Source organism: Colletotrichum gloeosporioides, assembly GCF_011800055.1.
Source record: "Colletotrichum gloeosporioides strain Lc1 chromosome Unknown consensus_73, whole genome shotgun sequence".
NCBI classification, from domain to species: Eukaryota; Fungi; Ascomycota; class Sordariomycetes; order Glomerellales; family Glomerellaceae; genus Colletotrichum; species Colletotrichum gloeosporioides.
In genome coordinates, this window is record NW_025544718.1 from 18,566 (window position 1) to 36,073 (window position 17,508).

Sequence of the window (17,508 nt, forward strand, 5' to 3'; positions counted from 1 at the left end):
TCAGAATTAGAGGGGGTCGTTGGGCACACTTTAAGTAGTGATGCTATCGTCGATAGTGTGGGAGCCGATGCAGGCGAATCTTTCTGATTGCGTTTGATATCTTCAAAACCCCTCCGAAGAGCCTCAATATGACAAATGCATGTGGGAATGGACCAAAGGATGATCCGTCTCGTGGTTGTCGTCCAATGACTTGCCAGAAGCCACTGGGGAAACTGTGGACTGTCTCCGCCGACACTCCCCGAGACAAGGCCGTGGCCTGCGGAGTATCGGGCCCGAGCCACAATTGCCGATTTGGTCGAAACAGGCCGGGGAGTATCGGAGCTGATGGATGCCGAACCCTTACCCGGAGCTATCCTGGCTTCCGACTTCCAGACATCTTGGCACCCGAGTTCCGGTTCCCGTTTTACCCCATGGGGAGATTGTCTGGGGTAGGATGGAACCGTGGAGACGTGCCGAGAGTCTCGAACCTCGGTGGCTGGGAAACGTGATGTTGGTTAGGCGGACATGGGCATAGTTGGCGAGCAGTTAAATGGCATGGTTCCCCTCTTGTTGATGGAGTTTGAATCTCTCAGTTGGACGTCCTGCAGTCGCTTGTCTCGGCCGAAATTGCTCGCACCTGGTCACGACGATCTTGCTGAAGAAGATTCTGCAAAACTCTCCAACTTTTGGTGAAAACATCCTAGGCCATCATGGGTGTCTTCGGGAAAAAGAAGGAGACGGAGCTTGCTGTTGGTTCAGCACTCGCAGCTGTGAGTTTGCAGCACCATCCTTTGACATCGAGCACTCAAATTGACGAGAGCGTTTTAGGTCCTTCCAGCGAACCCAAAACCATGGTACCGAACATCGCACTTGCTTAAACTGAATCTCTGCCTACTTGTTCCCCTGTTTTCTTCCGCTTCAGTTGGCTATGATGGTACGAAATCAACTGATGTCTTCCGCAAATTGAGAACGTAAGCTAACAGTCTCGATGCAGGCTCGATGATGAACGGCCTCCAAACCCTTCCTCAATGGCGTGGGTTCTTTGGAAACCCCGAGGGCGCGGTCCTTGGTCTCATGAATGCGGTCTACCCGCTCGGCAAAGTCGTTGCTCTGTTCTTTGTCACCTATATCTCTGATCGCTGGGGCCGCAAGCTGCCTCTCGGCATTGGATTGGTAGCTTGTATCGGATTTGCTATCCTCCAGGGATTATCTCCCTCTTTGGCAAGCTTTGTTACCGCAAGAGCTCTCCTCGGCTTTTTCACCACCTTCATCAGCCAGCCAAGCCCCATCATCATCACAGAGTTGGCCTACCCGCCCCAGCGAGGCAAGGTCACGGCACTTTACAACACTTTCTTGTGAGTCAGACGGCTGCAGACCTTCGTTGGCAGATCATTGACATACTTCAAGCTACTTCGGATCTATTTTTGCTGCGTGGTGCACATACGGAACCTTCAAGAATCCTACAGCGTGGAGCTGGAGAATTCCATCTCTGTTGCAAGGCGCCATTCCGGTTATTCAGCTGCTCGGCCTCTTCTTCCTTCCAGAGTCCCCTCGGTAAGCTCAAGACTGACACGCTAAAACATGCTGACCGCAACTGACGTTCATTACACGTAGCTGGCTCATGAGCCGTGGCCGCAAAGACGAAGCCCGGAAGGTCTTTGCAGACTACCATGCGGGCGGAGATTTAAACAACCCTCTCGTCGAATTCGAAATGCGCGAAGTCGAGCAAACCCTCAACGCCGAAGCTGAAGCCATGTCGCAATCCTCCTGGATGGAGCTTGTCCGAACCCCTGCGAACCGCAAGAGAACCCTCCTTGCAGTGATCGTCGGCTTCTTTAGTCAATGGGTTGGTGGTTTTCTGCAGTTATACTCGTTACAACTTGCTAACTCCGCGCAGAACGGTGTGGCTGTGGTTTCTTACTACTTGACGCTTGTCCTCAACACGATCGGCATAACGGAGGTTAAGGATCAGACTCTCATCAACGGTCTGCTGCAAATTTTCAACTGGATCATTTCGACTTTCCTCGGAGCCCTCATGGTGGATCGTCTCGGACGCCGCCCATTGTTCCTCATTTCCACAGGAGGCATGCTTGCCAGCTATATCATTTGGACCGGCCTGACGTCCTACTTCGTGACGAGCAAAAACGAGGCGACTGGAAGAGCTGTTGTGGGATTCATCTTCATCTTCTACTTCTTCTACGATATTGCGTGGACGCCACTCTTGCAAGCATACCCGGTCGAAATCTTCCCCTATACTCTACGTGGTCGTGGTCTCTCGGTTACGTACATCACCGCGTTTACTGGTCTCATCATTGGCAACCAGGTCAACCCAATCGCGATGAAGTCGATAGCTTGGAAGTACTACATCGTGTTTTGCTGTATTCTCGGGCTGTTGCTGGGCCTTATTTGGTTCTTGTTCCCCGAGACCAAGGGCCACACGCTCGAGGAAATCAGAGAGGTCTTCGAGGGCAAGCCTGAGGGCAAGGAGAAGGATATCGAGGGAGCGGATGTCGATGAGGTGACGAAGGAGGGAAGAGTGAAACAGGTTGAGTTGGCATGATGTCGAGATTAGTTTCAAAGCTGAAGGTCGATGAACCCAAGTCGGAGGAGGGACTATGAGACTGAGCAAGGCATGACATGGTCTGCACACTCACTGCCCGACTGGCCCTCATCCAGCGCTGTTTCAAAGACCAGACACACATACAGATAGCTCCCGAGCCATGTGTATTCTGCTTCTTCCCGTTCACTTGGTATCTTTCGACTCCCTGCTGCTGTGAAAATTCTTTTCTCGTCCTCAGCCTTTTTTTCGCCAAATTTGCTGGTCCCCTACAAAATTCTTTTGACGCGTTTTCCATCAAATTCGACCCTCAACCATTCCCTTCCACACCAAAAGGCTTACGATACTGACAGCAAAGCGAGGAAATCACAATGGCTGACTACGTAAACGACAAGGCTCCGAGAGACGAGCGCAAGGGTCATGAGAACAATGACAAGGGCAATCGCAGAGAGGAGAGCGCCCTGGACGATGGCCAGGACAAGAATCCTGGAGACGACGAAAAGCATGTCACTGCAGAGGAGATGAATGCCCAGATTTCCAAAGCTATCAACAGATTCCCTTTCAACGGCGCGCCTCGAACACGCCATGCTCTCTTCCTCCTCCAGACGCTCAACAGGAATGACTCCAGGGGCAGGTATATTAAGCTGTATTCACAGCAGCGGATACTGCAGCACCTCGTCAACTATGAAGTCCCAAGTCGCGAGAAAATGATGGTCGGTTGTGACCGTCACGAGAACTATCTCTGGTACGCGGCAATCTTGCTTCACGTCAAGGACATCGACAGTGGCAACCAAGAGCCTCAAAACCTTACTCCGCAATGGAAGAACAGCAGTCATGTCTTGCCGATGGTACTTCGTCTTCGCGACATCCTGAGCGGTTCCAACAGTCCTCACCCAACGAGGTTCCCCAAAGCTGCAGAATCTGGCAACAAGACTGACGAGGCCGGAAAGCTCAAAGCAGCCAAAAGAGCACGCGAGAAGGACGACCAAACCAAGCCGCCCGCCAAGAAGGCACGTTGCTCGGAAGCACAAGCTAGAGACATGACGGCGAAGGATGAAGAGGAGGACGAGAGACTCGAGCTCGAGGCTGCTCGGCGGGAGTCTGGCATGAGTGCCATCGCCCGCCCAGCCCTGCCCCCACTGTACGCAGGCCCCAGGAACTCTGTCGGAAACAACGCTCAGCCTCAGACCACCGGCCTCATTCAGCCGCCGCGCTACGTGAACCCTCAGGTCCTTCAACTCAACGGTCTTCGGCCTGCCAACGTCCTCCGCCAGGTACCACGTCGTCCTGACCATAATGTACAACGCTGACCTCCTTTTAAAGTCCAACAACGGCCCTCGGTCTATGCAACACGACCTTGGAATCTACGATAATGCCCAAGAACTCTCTGCCCACGATCCGTTCTTTGGCTTCACACCGGCTTCCCTCAACCAAGCTGGCGCCATCCAAGAGTTCGACGGCTCTCTGTACGGCTTCTACCAACAGCCTCATGCCCAGCACAGTTACGTCGCCACTGCCTCGGATGCTGCTCGTTTGACGAGATCTGGCGCCCTGCACTACGGACCCGAGATCGTTGCAAGCTCTCAGTCAGGTTCTGAGCCTGTCCGGTACTTAGGCGATCTACGACCAAGCCATGCCGGCGTTTCTGCAAGCATCCCTTTCCACGACCATGATCAGACTGCGATGGACTTCACCGACGGCTCCTCGCAGCAAGTAGGAGAAGATACACCTTCCCTTCCCAACCCAGTCAACGGAGAGGACCCTACGATCACCTTCTCCTACTCTCCCGGCACCGAAAAGATCTTTGATGATTTCTTCGACTACCCAAAGTACAGAGATGACCATGCTGGCCGCTAAAAACAGCATCAAGCTGGTCTTTTTTCCTTCGTTTCCGTTCTCTTATTCCTGTTAATGCCTCGCACAGAGATAATTGTGATGATATTAAAAAGTACTAGAGAGTACTAGGATGCGCTGGGAGACCCCCAAAAATGTGTTATCAAAGTTCTTCAAGACTGTATTCGACTTTTGTATGTAGAGTAGATTAATATCAATTGTTTACAGAAACTATCATATGTGCAGACCCCAAACCTTTCTCTTGCAACTTATCATATCCACACAGTCATCACAACCGCCAATGATGGGCTTGCCCATGCTTCTGTCTCTCTACTAAGTACAGACCGGGCTCGTGGAAGGCTTGGATACGGCGTTGGACGGGTTCGTCTGTCCACAACCATTCACAACGCCGAGAGTGGTATCATCAACCGCAGCATTGTAGGCAGCACCGCAGTTGGGATCGCTTATCGACTGCTATCAGAATCATGGGCTAGCTTACACGGGGCGGATGAGTAACTTACCTTGCGCCGCCACTAGCACTGTTAAAGTAGGAGCAGATGTCATGAGAGAAGCAGTCTTGAGTGTATGCATTGCCCAAAGAAGCACCAGTGCAGCCAGCACCACAGCGACCGTTGCAAGAGTAGCTATCAACAACCATGTAAGTAAAAAAATGATAAGGTCGTGCCCGGAGAGAGACTTCACTTACTCCCCGGAGCCGGAAGGGTTAGTGCCATAGTTGCTACCGACCACGCCGGTAAAAGTGCATGATTTGCCGGCACTGTTCGTCCATCTGGCGGTTGCAGTAGCTCCGACCTTCAGGCAAGTTATGGCCCTCTTGCTGTGCTCGAGGGGCGCTGGTGAAGGAACGGCGATCGCCAACAGGGGCAGGGCCAGGAGAAAAGAGAGTTGGGGCAACATTATACAAGAGGATCTGCGGGGAATAGCGAAAACTAACACTGGAAGCTTGGTGCCTTTGATTGGCAACGAGAAGAATCTACGACAAGTTTATATAACGTCTACATCGTCCAAGACGTCCCTCATGATCACGGTTTAGATGAGCCTCAATTCGCCGAACATCATGCCTTGGAGATGCCGAGGTGTCGGAGCACGACTCCGTTGGGAAATTGTGTCGTCTCTGGATATTGGTTGACAGCCATCTGGCGAGTCAAGATGGGAGCTCGTCGAATAGAATCTGGGGTCCCTGCAATGACGCGATCACTCGTCATCGGCAAAGGCCTATTAAAGGTAAGGCCCCGGAGAATTTTGCGGAGAAATATGCCAGGGCGGCAGAGTGGTGATCTCCCGCGCTGATGGCTCGGCTCTTGAGTTGTATTCAGTTTGTTTTTTTAATCAGAAAATCCTGCCGAGATGGTTCCAAGCTCGAGAAGGTAGACTATGCCATGCCGGCATCCTTTTGCCTGCATGGCTTATAGCGTCCAGCTTTCGTGTTGCGACTCACGACCATTTTGATTCATGACCAAGAGACCCACCATCTCTTCCGTTCTCTTCAAGCATTCTCTCTTCTCTCGTGATATACAACGGTTCTGTCTGCAATTACGATTTCTCGAGTGCCTGTTCAGGAGCGAGGTTAGCCTCGACAAGAGGGAAAATATTGTGGCATGCTTGCTTACCTGGGCAAACTTGCTCCATTTGCGGATGCGTTCGCCAAAGAATACTAACATCCACGGGACGATGCCGAGTGCAGTTGCGATACCTCCTAAGAGCCCACCTGCGCGCTTTTCTCCAAGGTTTTGGAAGAGTATAGTGGTAATGAGAGGAAAGGTTCCGCCCATGATATTTCGGCAGAATGATTGAGCGGCCAGCGCAGATGAGGCATACGGCCCGTAGGTATCGGCAATGTAGTTGAAGGTTGCTAGATAGACGGAGTAGATGCCGATAGTCGCGATACCTATAGCCACAGCCGGCACAGCATGATGTATCTCTGGCCGTGAAAGGAAGCCAAAAAGGAACAGGCCAATTGGAAGTAATAGAGTCGTGATGCAGGTGAAGTAAAGTCGAGACTCAGGGACATCGACTGGAAAGTGGCGCCTCATGAAAGTCCAGAAGTTGGAGTATGCATATGTCGGGTTTGCCGGTTCAGCCTGCCATTGGGGTATATGCAGGAGGCTTTCTAGCCAGATGCACAGAATCGTCGCGATAGTACCACCTACGATTAGGCTGGAGAACGCTGGGCTTGATTCGAAAGCAGACATGTTGTAAACGCGCTCGTATACGATCGCGATCGACTCGAAGGTAAGAAACAGAACTGCCCAGGCAAAAGACAGCCACAGCGCAAAGAAGAAGACAACTGGCTCAGTGAATAAAAGATGAAACGGTCGGCAGACAGAAATGGTAATCATGTGGCTGATGGAAACTCGGTCCTCATCTTCCTTGACAACCCATCGTATTCTCCTAGGTCGCGAACCTAGGCCTAGTGATGTGCTCCCAACATCTGGCTCGACATGCGGAAAGACGACACCGTATGCTCCTCGCTGTTCCAGCTTCTCGTACCATTTGTTTAGTGCATTTGCTTTTCTGGACAGAAGCACTGGCGTTTTGTGAAGAATTCTTTTGTGAATACTTGTATGACCAGGGATATATGAGAGGACCCCCCTACTCTAACCACCCCCTATATATCTAACTACCCTTATTAACTACTACCCTATTGAGCTATAGTACTACTTTGAGTTCTACTAATAGGCTCTCTTACTTTAGATAGTTTAACTAGTTTATTTTATAGTATTAATTATTAGTTATCTTATTATTTTTAAATACTTTAGTGATATCTTTAAACTTATTAAATATTTTAAGAAGAGATAGATTATAATAACTATATTAGTAGAGGATAATATATATTAGTAGGTAATAGAAGAATAATACTTCTTTAAATCTATTATATTTCTAAGGGAAAGGGTATTTACTTTAAAACTTATAGATATTATCCTCTTTTTTTCTAATAAACTAGGTAAAGCTATTACTACTCTTAAGGTAGTTATAGAAGTAGTAAATATAGTATTACTTTAGTATTTTAGTATAATAGGTTATAGTAGTATAAAGAGGGAGATACCTACTCCCTATATATAAGGCGATTTACGCTCTCTTTATATACCCCTATAGGTAGCTATAGAGGTTTCTTTGTGAGCTATCCTGGCTTTTGAATATTTCCCTGTGAGAGTTATACGGCAGTTAACAAGGTGCGCCTCTAGGCGGCAAACTGCGAAGAAAAAGTTAGAAGGGAAGAAAGACAGAAGCACTGGGCCTCGACTCTCGCGCATAAAAACTAACAGCAAGACAGCTGTTGCCCCTGTCAAGACGGCCATGTGCCAGAATATCCACTCCCAACCAGCTCCAGTTTGCTCATTGCCATGGAAGTGTACGATCGCAGCAGCGGCCATTGGGCCTGCCCCCGTTCCCACAATGCCGGCGCCGCTGAAGATAGCCATGGGGGTGTTGCGGTTCTCTTTTGCCCAGAGATCCGTGATGAAGCCCCCTATCATGGTGCTGAAAACGCTGGCTCCTACGCCTGTGAAGAAACGCGCAACAAGCATGCCTGCGAGAGAGGTCACTCCCCCACACGCGATTTGGGATGCAGTATAGAGTATAGCACTGGCAGCAAAGACAGGGTATCGGCCGTTGATTTCGGAGAAAGGAGCGAGTACCATTGGCGATATAGCGAAACCGATGGTGAATGTCGTCAATCCGCTTAGGACAGCGAGATGCGACGAGTTGAATGCAATTTGCATCAGAGGTATCGGCGGAGCGTAAGCGCCTGCGGTATACGAGGTGAGGAATGTCGCGGTGCAGGCGAGTGTGAGCAGAAGCCATTTTCGAGCCGGAGACCATTCGAGAGGGGAGTTGTACAATTGAAGGTTGGGATGAGGAGGAGTGTTTTCAGGTTGCGATTGTGATTGTAAGACAGGCTCTGGAAGCCGTGTGTCGAATGTGAGATACGCATGCTCAATGCGGCTGTCAGGGCCAAGCGAACCTGTTTCCTGGTCAGGCGTGCGCTGGTGATTCGATTCGACCTGCTGGTTGCTGAGAGACCTTTCAATGCCCATAACGAAGTTAGGTGTCTGAAATCAGACTGTCGCCAGTTCGTGCCGGGGGGCTTGTGAGTAGGCGCTGCGATGCCAGTGTTGCTGCTGTAAGCTAAAGACCCGACTTACACGCTTCTCTAAAATGTCCGCAAATTACATCCCATACAATTAAGGACACTTTGATATCTTACTGGGCGAACTATCCAAGCGCTCGACGAAACCATTTGAAGTAAAAATAGCCAGTCCATCGACCCGCCGTCGTCATTCCCCTTCAAACCCCGAGGGGCTTGATGTACCTAGGCGGGAAGCTAACCGCCTTACCACCTCAATGTGTCCATTACTGTCTTTGTACAACGTGATCGTACAAGTCAGAAATAAGGTATTATGAGCGCGGTAGCTCAGTTCGGCATTCCTAGAACGGAGGATGTAGTGATCCGGGGCTACTCGATTTCTCGTGGCGCTATTTAGCACAAATTACATCACCATGTGACTAAGGAATATTAGAAGCTTTTTTGAAGGATTCGAGTTCTCAGTGGCCTGCCCAGGAAGAATTTCGTGCTCAAGGAATCATTCAATGACAAAGGCCGAAGCTGCAAAACGGCAAAGCTGTTGGAAACGTAGGAGATCCAATGCCTACCCAAACTTTGCGAAGAGACCCTCGCTGTGACAAACCAGGACAGCTGGCCTCCAGTTGGCGTAAAGTGACACTTGTTCTCAACTAATATAATCGACTTCGGGAAAGCTTCGCCTAACTCAAGTCCCAAATAGGAACAACTGTCCGCCGGTCTGAGACCAGTCGGCACCCGGGGCCGATCTGCCTAGGATCCCCACACTAACTCCGCCAACTCCGCTGTTACCATTGAAACGCCTTGTATGCGGCCAGGTTTGAAAGACCTGACAATATCCAAATTGTTACTTGTAGTCCTGATCGAAAGACTCGGGCACTATGGCAGAATGGTTTCGAGTCTACTCTCATGTTATCAAGAGCAATGGCAACATCGGCAAGACACCGTGGTATTCTGAACACAGATCATACGTCAAAAGAACCGCCCGAGAACCAGTCCGAGGCCCTGAACGCCATTATAGAGGACGAATTTGTGGCCGAGAAACAACGATCAGCATGGATATGTGTTATCGGGTCTTTCCTTTTCCTAATGCCCTCATTCGGTAATTACCAAATGCCGATGTCTCTGCTTCGGGTCACATATGGCTAATACCAATCATGCAGGCTTCATCCAATCCGTAGGAACTGTACAAGTATATCTCCAAGAGAACCAGCTTGAACAGTATTCCGCTCGGGATATTGGATGGATTACGGGTGTTTACACATTTCTCACCATGTTCCTCGGGATTCAGACCGGTCCGCTCGTAGACGTCTTCGGGACAACATATCTAGCACCGCTAGCAACTGCGTGTACGGTCCCGATGTTTTTCTTGCTGGCTGAGTGCAAAATCTACTGGCATTTCATTCTGTGTTTAGGAGTTTTGGGCGGGATTGGTAATGCATTTTCCACAACTATCGGCATCGCCGTCATAGGCAAGACCTTCCATCGTCGACGGGGCCTAGCAATGGGGATCGCACTAGCGGGCTCCTCCACCGGAGGTATCATATTCCCTCTAGCTTTGCGACAAATTTTCCCAATGTGGGGATGGAGATGGTCCATGAGGGCTCTCGGCTTCATCGTCCTAGGAATCATGTTGCTGGGTATGGCTTGTCTCTCGCCGTTCTCTCGGTTGGTTTCCAAAGCTGAGGACGACACTCGATCCATTGGCCTCAGCAAGAAGAGTGCAGCAATGGACTTTTCAGCGTTTCGTTCGGTGCCCTTCTCTCTTATCACATGTGCTATATTCCTCCTGGAGTTTGTGATATTCGGCGCTACAGCTATATTGCCAACTCTTGTTGCATGGGCCGGGTTTCCTGTGGAGTCTGGCTACAACATGGTCGCGATTCTCAACGGCCTTTCATCTCTTGGGCGCATCCTTCCCGGTCTGGTGGGCGACCATGTTGGGCACTTCAACATCTTGTTGGTCATGGTGTTGTTCACATTGATTTCCACAGCGGCATCACTGACCCTGTTTGGATCAAGTCGTATCGAGGCACTGTATGCTTTCTCCGCATTATGGGGATTCGGAACAGGGTCATTTTTGTCTCTAACGCCAGGTAAGTCGCATTGGGGCCCTTTTCCAGTGCCATCTTAATCCTAGTGGCTGATCTTTTCTTGCCTTGATGCCCTCGATAGTGTGTATGGGTAAGACGTGCGAGCCAAAAGACTACGGCAGATATTACGGCAAGTATCCTCGCCAATTGATCAGGTAATGACCCGACTAACTGTGTTATTAGGGACGATGAACTTCGTCATCAGCTTCTCTCTTCTTCTTACCATGCCTATCACCGGCCAGATGCTGGACTCTCTGGGGTCAACTGCCTTATCGGGTCTTTACTTAGTCGTTGTTTTCATTGGAGGCCTTCTCGTATTCGCCGCGAGATCGACTTTAGCTGGCTCTTGGTTTAACTTTGTGAGCAAAATATGACGCAGCAGGTCTCGCTATCAACACAGGCGTTTTACGGTGATGATCTGCAACTGGATGTCATATTATCTTACTAAGCTTCTATAAATCGGCTCTTCTATATGTAGCCTCTATTGATCATCCTGGGGAAACCTCGCGCCACCTTGTCTCCTAATCTCGTCCATTATCTCCATAACACGGATGGTCTCAGCCCACGGCATGATCTCGCTCTCCTTGCGCCCAGCCTTGATGTCCAGAGCCACCGCATCGGCTTCATAGTAAAAGCCCTTGCCAGGCCTCTCAAAATCGTATTTCTTTGCTTTTAAACCAGGTGTGGTTGACTCAGTCCATCCCTCACCAGACGCCTTTGAAGAATGGACAGTGAAAGAACCGGGAACGGATGTGGCAATGCCTTCGATCAAAACGTATCCGTCGCTGCCTTCGATTCTACAGAATGCTGGAGGTGTTTTGACTTGAGTCGATGCAGTCAGAATACCCTGCTGTCCGCTGGGATACAGAAGAAGAGCGGATGTCGCAATGTCGATATCGTCTGACAGAGTTTGAGTCGCAGCGATCTTCGGCTTCTCAGCCTTCTCTCCAACACCAGGATCAAGTCCAAGGATCGTGAACGTGAGGCTGTAGACGCCAATGTCGAGAAGACTACCGGCGCCAAGAGCGGGGTTCTTCAAACGGGATTCGGGGCCGAGAGAAGCGATGTTCATGTTCATGGCGAAGTCGCAAAAGACACGGTGAATCTCACCGATTTGCTTCTCGTTGTGCAGAACGTTCAGAAGGGACCGCGTAAGAGGGAAGAAGCGGGTCCACATCGCCTCCATGACGAAAACGCCCTTCGCTTTAGCAGCGTCAAAGACCTCACGTGCCTCCTTGGCGGTGATGGTGAAGGCTTTCTCACAGAGAACATTCTTGCCGGCATTGATCGCGTCCAGGCAATTCTGCTTGTGGAAAGCGTGCGGGGTGCCGATGTACACAGCATCAACGTTCGGGTCGTTGTAAACTTCGGCATAGCTGCCATAAATAGTCGGGCTGTGGCCGGGCAGATGCTTCTCGACGAAAGCCTTGCCCTTTTCTAGTGACGATGATCCGACAGACTGGACAATGTGCTTGGCTTTGGCGTCGGAACGCTCAAGGACCAGGTCTTCGACAAACCACGAGGAAATGAGACCGGTGGCGATGATTCCCCATCGGAGGGTGGGAGTCTCGGACGACATCTTGTGTTTTGGGTAGGCGTCGAGGTAATATGGAGGACGACAGATCGAATTGAAGATGAGATGTGGATGGAGTAGTTGTATTTATGTAGCTTGAAGCTGATAAATCAAGTCAAATAGCGTGCGGAGTAGCAGTCCGCCATCATGGGGAACGGAATGGTCCGCCTGAAACCCGGAAACGAGTGGCCTAATATGTGTTTTCTCCGTCCCGTGAAGAGTGAAGCAGCATGAAGCCAGACCCCACTAATTGTCACGATGTCAAGGTGGTGGGGGAGTGGGGGTGTCAGCAACTCACAGGCTCCGATACTCCCCGTGAGACCTGACCAGCGACACTAGTAACGCCTCCAATGCTTCTGCGATTGCCGGAGAACAGCCGGCTCCTTCCCCGCACACTGGCCCGCAAAGACCGGCCCGGAATCCCCACACTCCGCTAGGTCGAGTTTTGCCGTTGCTGCTTTTGGCAACGTTGAAGTGGGCAGGGAGTTATACTCATCTGTAGACTCAACTCTCTTTCGGACCCGCAACTGATACCTTGCCTCTCTCTGGAAATCTTTCACAGATGCTAATGCTACTTAGACTAAGGTAATTGGCCCATCCCTGCCGAAGCGTAGTGGAAGAGAAATGAAGAGATGTATCACAGGATTTATAGTTCGTGGTACAACGTTAAATTCACGCGATTTCGTGACTGGGCTATGAAAAAGAAGCCACTACAACTTATGTGGTTTCTCGCCGAAAACAGTCTTCACCGGTGATTGGCCGCAGGGCAAAACTCTACCTTGAACTACCGGCAGCTATCTCATTCATTACCATGACTTTACCAGCCCGCCGTTCTTCAAAGCCTTTTGGAAAGAAGATGATCGCAAATGTATTCAACTGCTCCTAGAGAGCACACGCAGCTTAGGCCTTATCGCCCCTGAGACCCACTCCAGCCGATGTCACTCTGCCGGCATTCAAGCAACCCAACATGGATTTCCAATCTGAATACGAGCTTGGCCTTCCATAATTGGGCCGTCTAAAGTGCAAAACCCCAGACATCCGGCCACCTTCCTCAATAAGGAAGATAAACAAGGCCGCGGCAGGATGTGTGCCCTGGCAATTGGGAGACAAAATTCGATATTTAAGGATCTGACGATCGACCGCTCGTGCCTATTTGACATCTACAAGGACACTACACACTTTGCGGGACTCAGCATGCTCTGGCAGAAAGTTTTCGTTCTTTCAGCGTTGGCCATTGCCGACGCTCACCCAGGCACCCATGGCATCCGGCTCAACAAACGCGACTCCAGGCTAGAGGTTACCTTGGAACCATCTACGTCTGGCACTCCCACTGAAGTCATCGCAACAATCAAAAATAACGGTGCTGATGATCTCAACTTGCTCAAAGTAGGAACCATTTTGGACGATAAGCTTCCAGTCCAGCGCGTAGTTGTTACAGACCAATCGGGTATGGCAGCATCTTCACAAACACCAGAGTGGTTGCTGACGGATGAACAGGAGGCCTCGTTTCATTCAGGGGTATTGAGCCAAGCATACAGTATGATGCACTTAGACCGAATCATTTCCAGTTTCTCTCAGCTGGAGAGTCTATCGCAGTTGCTATCGACGTCGCCAATGTGCACTATTTTGAGAAGTCCGGGCGCTTTTCTGTCATCGCAGATGGTTTGATACCGGTTGGACTCGCGTCGTCAACATCCTTTGACCAGCCTGCAATTGCTTTTAAATCCAACGCCATCGATATCGACGTTGATGCAGTGGCCGCCAGTAGGCTTATGGTTGCCCCAGCTCTTGCAGAGCGCACAAACGTACAGGCGGGATGCAATGAAACAACTTCTGATGCCAGCCTCAAGGCCCTGGCTAACTGCCAGGTGCTAGCCCTGGCGGCCGCTGCCGATGCTGCGGATCCCTCATCAAAGAGGTTCGTAGAATACTTCGGGACCAATTCTTCAGAAACTCGCAACATCGTCGTCACCAGACTCAAAAATGTCGCGCAAGAATGTTCAACCACGAACTCCGGGGTCTCTCGGTATTTCTGCTACGACTACTACGGCGTCTGCGAAATAGACGGCCCACTCAACGCGTACACTGCATGGGACGTCAATACCATGGTCATGTGCCCTCTCTTTTACGGCTTGCCTCCGCTGCCTCAGGGTTGCCATCGCCAGTGCCAGGCCACGACTACCATACACGAGACGACTCATTGCGAAGCCGTATATGAGCCTCACACCAATGATTACGCATACGCATACAACGCGAGTGTTGCACTGCCCTCCGAGCGTGCGCTACAAAATGCTGACAACTACTCTCTCTATGCCAATGGTAAGTCACTGGAGTGGCAATCGCACGTTGAACGTGGAATTTAGCTGACGCAGATTAGCTGTCTACATGAGCTGTTGAGACGGTGTATTCAGCCGTAATTAGTTTTCTTTCTCTATCCATTTTTTGAATAGCGTTGAAACCTGAGGAGAATGTCAAAAGACGTTCGCCACATGACGCCGTGATTTACGTAATCTCAGTTTGGATATTAGCAGAAATTAGGGAATTGAATCCAAATACAAGTCGCATTGCTATCAAGACCACTGGGGTGTTTTGATTTTAAAACTTTTCAATTTCACTGCTTCTTATGACTTCTGACCACTCTTGCTTTCCATGCGCATACCCTGGGTATGTCTTCATTCCGTGCAAAAATTGCCCTTCACCATGACCCTCAAGTACTGAAAAATGTTTACTGTCTGACAGCGGAGTCGGGATGGTTGGCCACAGGGCAGCTGGTTGACTGCATATCTTGTTAGCCCTATCATCCACCACTGTTTTCCGTTGATGCAAACGATTACTTACGTAGTGATCTCCTTCAGCGCCACACTTGGAGCACTTTTGGCTAGCAGGGACTGAGGAAGACATTGCGTGTTGATTTGGTGGTTGGTCGTGTTGAAGTGACTTTCTGAGTTGAAGACCTTTGAGTCGGGATTTGGTTCTGTAGTGTTGCGTTGTTTGATGTGCTTCTTGTTTCTATGTTGATGGTGCGAGTAAAAGACCAAGGGAGCGTCGGAGGCACAGCTGTTTTATATTATCATGTCCTAAGGATGCGATTTGGTGAATGCTGGATCTCATTAGATGCTCGTTTGAAGAAGACGGGCAGTGAATCAATAGCGTGAGCTCTACGACGTGATTCTCAGTAACGTTACCCAGAAAACAAACACCGGATGAGAACGAAAATAACAATATTATTTCTGCCCTGCCGCCATTCGAACACTTTCAAGCTGACAAGTGTATGTATTTCATGTGCAGAAGAAGCAACCACTGTGTCACTGCACTGGAGTTAATGTACTAGCTCATTCTCTTCCCTGAATGCAATAGTCTTTGAACTGTCGTGCTCGTTATGTATCAACACATTCATACGACTCATAGGAGTTTCATGTACCCAGCCTGGATCTATAAGATGCGAGATATGAGCATATTGTAGGAAGGCGTGTAGTGATACGACACTAGACGAGTGTGCCCGTTTCTTTACTATCCTCCTTAAACCAAGAAGAAGTGATGAACTCCGCAAAACTCATGCGCCTATACTCATTATCCGCCTTTCCAGTAGGTACGAGAGCAAGACCAAACACTTGGTATTGCTGAGTCCTGTGCCCTCGCTCATCCCGTTCCGAAGGAACGTAATATGGCGCCTGCCATGCAGGCTCTCTCTATAGCTGGCGGAGCGCAAGGACGTAAATGGTTTGATTCGTGACGATGTCGTCAACGACATCGTATTGAATCACACCTATGCAATCTTTTTGTTCCTGATCCGAGTGCATTTTCTCATGGTAGTTCCAATTTCCAACCACGGCAGCCTCTTCGACAAGTTCATCTGAAGATAGATCAGGGGTCGATGTATCAGATATTTTGTGAAGGGTTTTGTAACCTTGGTTCCAAAAGTCTAAGTCTGAGTCTAAGTTGTCGAGGAACAGTTTTCGAAGGAAGTATTTCGTTTTGCAAGATTGAATGTATCCTGTGAGTGTCAGGCGATTCGCGACGGTCTCTGCAAGCGACAAATGACGAACATCGGCGTAGCGAGAGGAAGACGTGTCTATCTCAATGTTTTCTGGTATGAAACGGCCGACATCTTGCTCAGCCCCCCGATAGTCTATTCTATGTCTGACTTGCCCTTCGAGACTCGCTCATGACCAAGATAGAGCCCTCCAGCATGAAGGTCGAGTGTGCTGTATGGCGCCATGAGGGCCACCAGGAGCGAAACCGGGAGGAGCAGGCCTGAGTGATCGTCTTGGAATTTGGCGGCCTTTGTACTCTTCATTCTTCATCCATGTTCCATCATCGGATCTTCCACAACAGCCCACTGACGATGTCTTTCTTCCATAGCCCAGCGAAATACTCATCGCTGGTCATACTTGCCAAAGTGTGGGCCAATCCAGCGAGGCCTGGAAGCTTGTCTGACTCCTCGGTCAGGAGACGATTGGAGTAGTCCTAAATGATCTCATACCACAAGTTGTAGAAATAGCGGTGGGCTGTTCTTTTCGAAAATTTGACCATGATTTTTGATTGAGTCATTGATGCGATAACGTGCCTCGGTCTTCATGTTTGCAGCCACCTGGTCCGTCCAGGGATGGCTTGAACCAGTGACGCCATCCTGACGCCTCTAAAGTCTCGGTACCCAGGAAGTCACTCGAGCGGTATCCATGATTACGGATTGAGTTAGGGATATTGAGGCATTCCGAACAACGTTGCGCCTGTGGTATGGATGGTTGCGGTGAGGCATGGTTTTCTGGGTCAAAATTCAGACCCATCGTCATTGAGAGAAGTACATAACGAAGAACGCATCAAGTTTTACAACGAAAACAATGGAATAGATATTAGAGTATGTTAGTTGAAAGAGCTGTCTAGTGAGGTCGGGTCGGGAACCAGTGACTATGTGCGGGGTCAGGCAAAGGTAGCGTGAAGGATCAAGTCCCTCGTCCGAGAAGGCCAATCGAAGTCACAAATCTTCTGGGGCCGAAAGAGTGAGGTTGAAATCTATCAAATATAAAAGACAGTGTTTCGAACCATGCATCTGCCATTATGAAGAGAAGATTTGATGCCTCTAAGGTGTAATTCCATCAGCTGGGTCTCACTCAGTATGATTTGCGCGTGTGGTCGTGTATCGAATTACGCATAGCTAGGAAAATTAGAAATGCTGTGCGATAGGGCGGCCATCTCCGACAAGATGAGTTCCTAGTGCCCTATCAGAAGCCAATGAAGTGTCTCGTCCCCGCCTGCAAAACGGAGGTTCAGTCTTATCGCCCCGTATCACCCCGCATTTCCAGAGTGTCTGTAAACAAAATTGTCGTCTCTTACAAGAGTTACGAAGAGCCCGGTTGCTTCCGTCCAGGGC

The 17,508-nt window shown here is 49.8% G+C and overlaps 5 protein-coding genes and 1 pseudogene across 6 annotated transcripts; 3 read left to right on the forward strand and 3 right to left on the reverse strand.

The window, feature by feature from the left end:
• Positions 1-689: 689 nt before the first annotated feature.
• Positions 690-4,393, forward strand: GCG54_00006967 (High-affinity glucose transporter; the record flags this gene model as incomplete). The annotated part of the gene is made up of 8 exons (XM_045406958.1): positions 690-749; positions 808-913; positions 974-1,334; positions 1,387-1,533; positions 1,594-1,825; positions 1,877-2,515; positions 2,890-3,810; positions 3,860-4,393. The coding sequence occupies 8 exons, from the start codon at positions 690-692 to the stop codon at positions 4,391-4,393; spliced, it is 3,000 nt and encodes a 999-aa protein (XP_045259868.1).
• A 309-nt stretch (positions 4,394-4,702) lies between these two features.
• Positions 4,703-5,287, reverse strand: GCG54_00006968 (uncharacterized protein; the record flags this gene model as incomplete). Its single annotated transcript, XM_045406959.1, has 3 exons — positions 4,703-4,832; positions 4,891-5,013; positions 5,076-5,287. The coding sequence occupies 3 exons, from the start codon at positions 5,285-5,287 to the stop codon at positions 4,703-4,705; spliced, it is 465 nt and encodes a 154-aa protein (XP_045259869.1).
• A 636-nt stretch (positions 5,288-5,923) lies between these two features.
• GCG54_00006969 lies at positions 5,924-8,427 on the reverse strand (annotated as a pseudogene). The gene is made up of 2 exons: positions 7,551-8,427; positions 5,924-6,917 (listed from the first exon to the last, which is right to left on the reverse strand). Coding segments are annotated over exons 1-2 (1,871 nt in total).
• Positions 8,428-9,395: 968 nt separating this feature from the next.
• GCG54_00006970 (Aspyridones efflux protein apdF) lies at positions 9,396-10,723 on the forward strand (the record flags this gene model as incomplete). Its single annotated transcript, XM_045406960.1, has 3 exons — positions 9,396-9,573; positions 9,635-10,567; positions 10,647-10,723. 3 exons carry the CDS (start codon positions 9,396-9,398, stop codon positions 10,721-10,723), a joined length of 1,188 nt encoding a protein of 395 aa, XP_045259870.1.
• Positions 10,724-11,045: 322 nt separating this feature from the next.
• GCG54_00006971 (D-xylose 1-dehydrogenase (NADP(+))) lies at positions 11,046-12,143 on the reverse strand (the record flags this gene model as incomplete). The annotated part of the gene is made up of 1 exon (XM_045406961.1): positions 11,046-12,143. One exon carries the CDS (start codon positions 12,141-12,143, stop codon positions 11,046-11,048), a length of 1,098 nt encoding a protein of 365 aa, XP_045259871.1.
• A 1,188-nt stretch (positions 12,144-13,331) lies between these two features.
• On the forward strand, positions 13,332-14,534 carry GCG54_00006972 (Neutral protease 2-like; the record flags this gene model as incomplete). Its single annotated transcript, XM_045406962.1, has 3 exons — positions 13,332-13,584; positions 13,716-14,456; positions 14,515-14,534. The coding sequence occupies 3 exons, from the start codon at positions 13,332-13,334 to the stop codon at positions 14,532-14,534; spliced, it is 1,014 nt and encodes a 337-aa protein (XP_045259872.1).
• Positions 14,535-17,508: the final 2,974 nt, after the last annotated feature.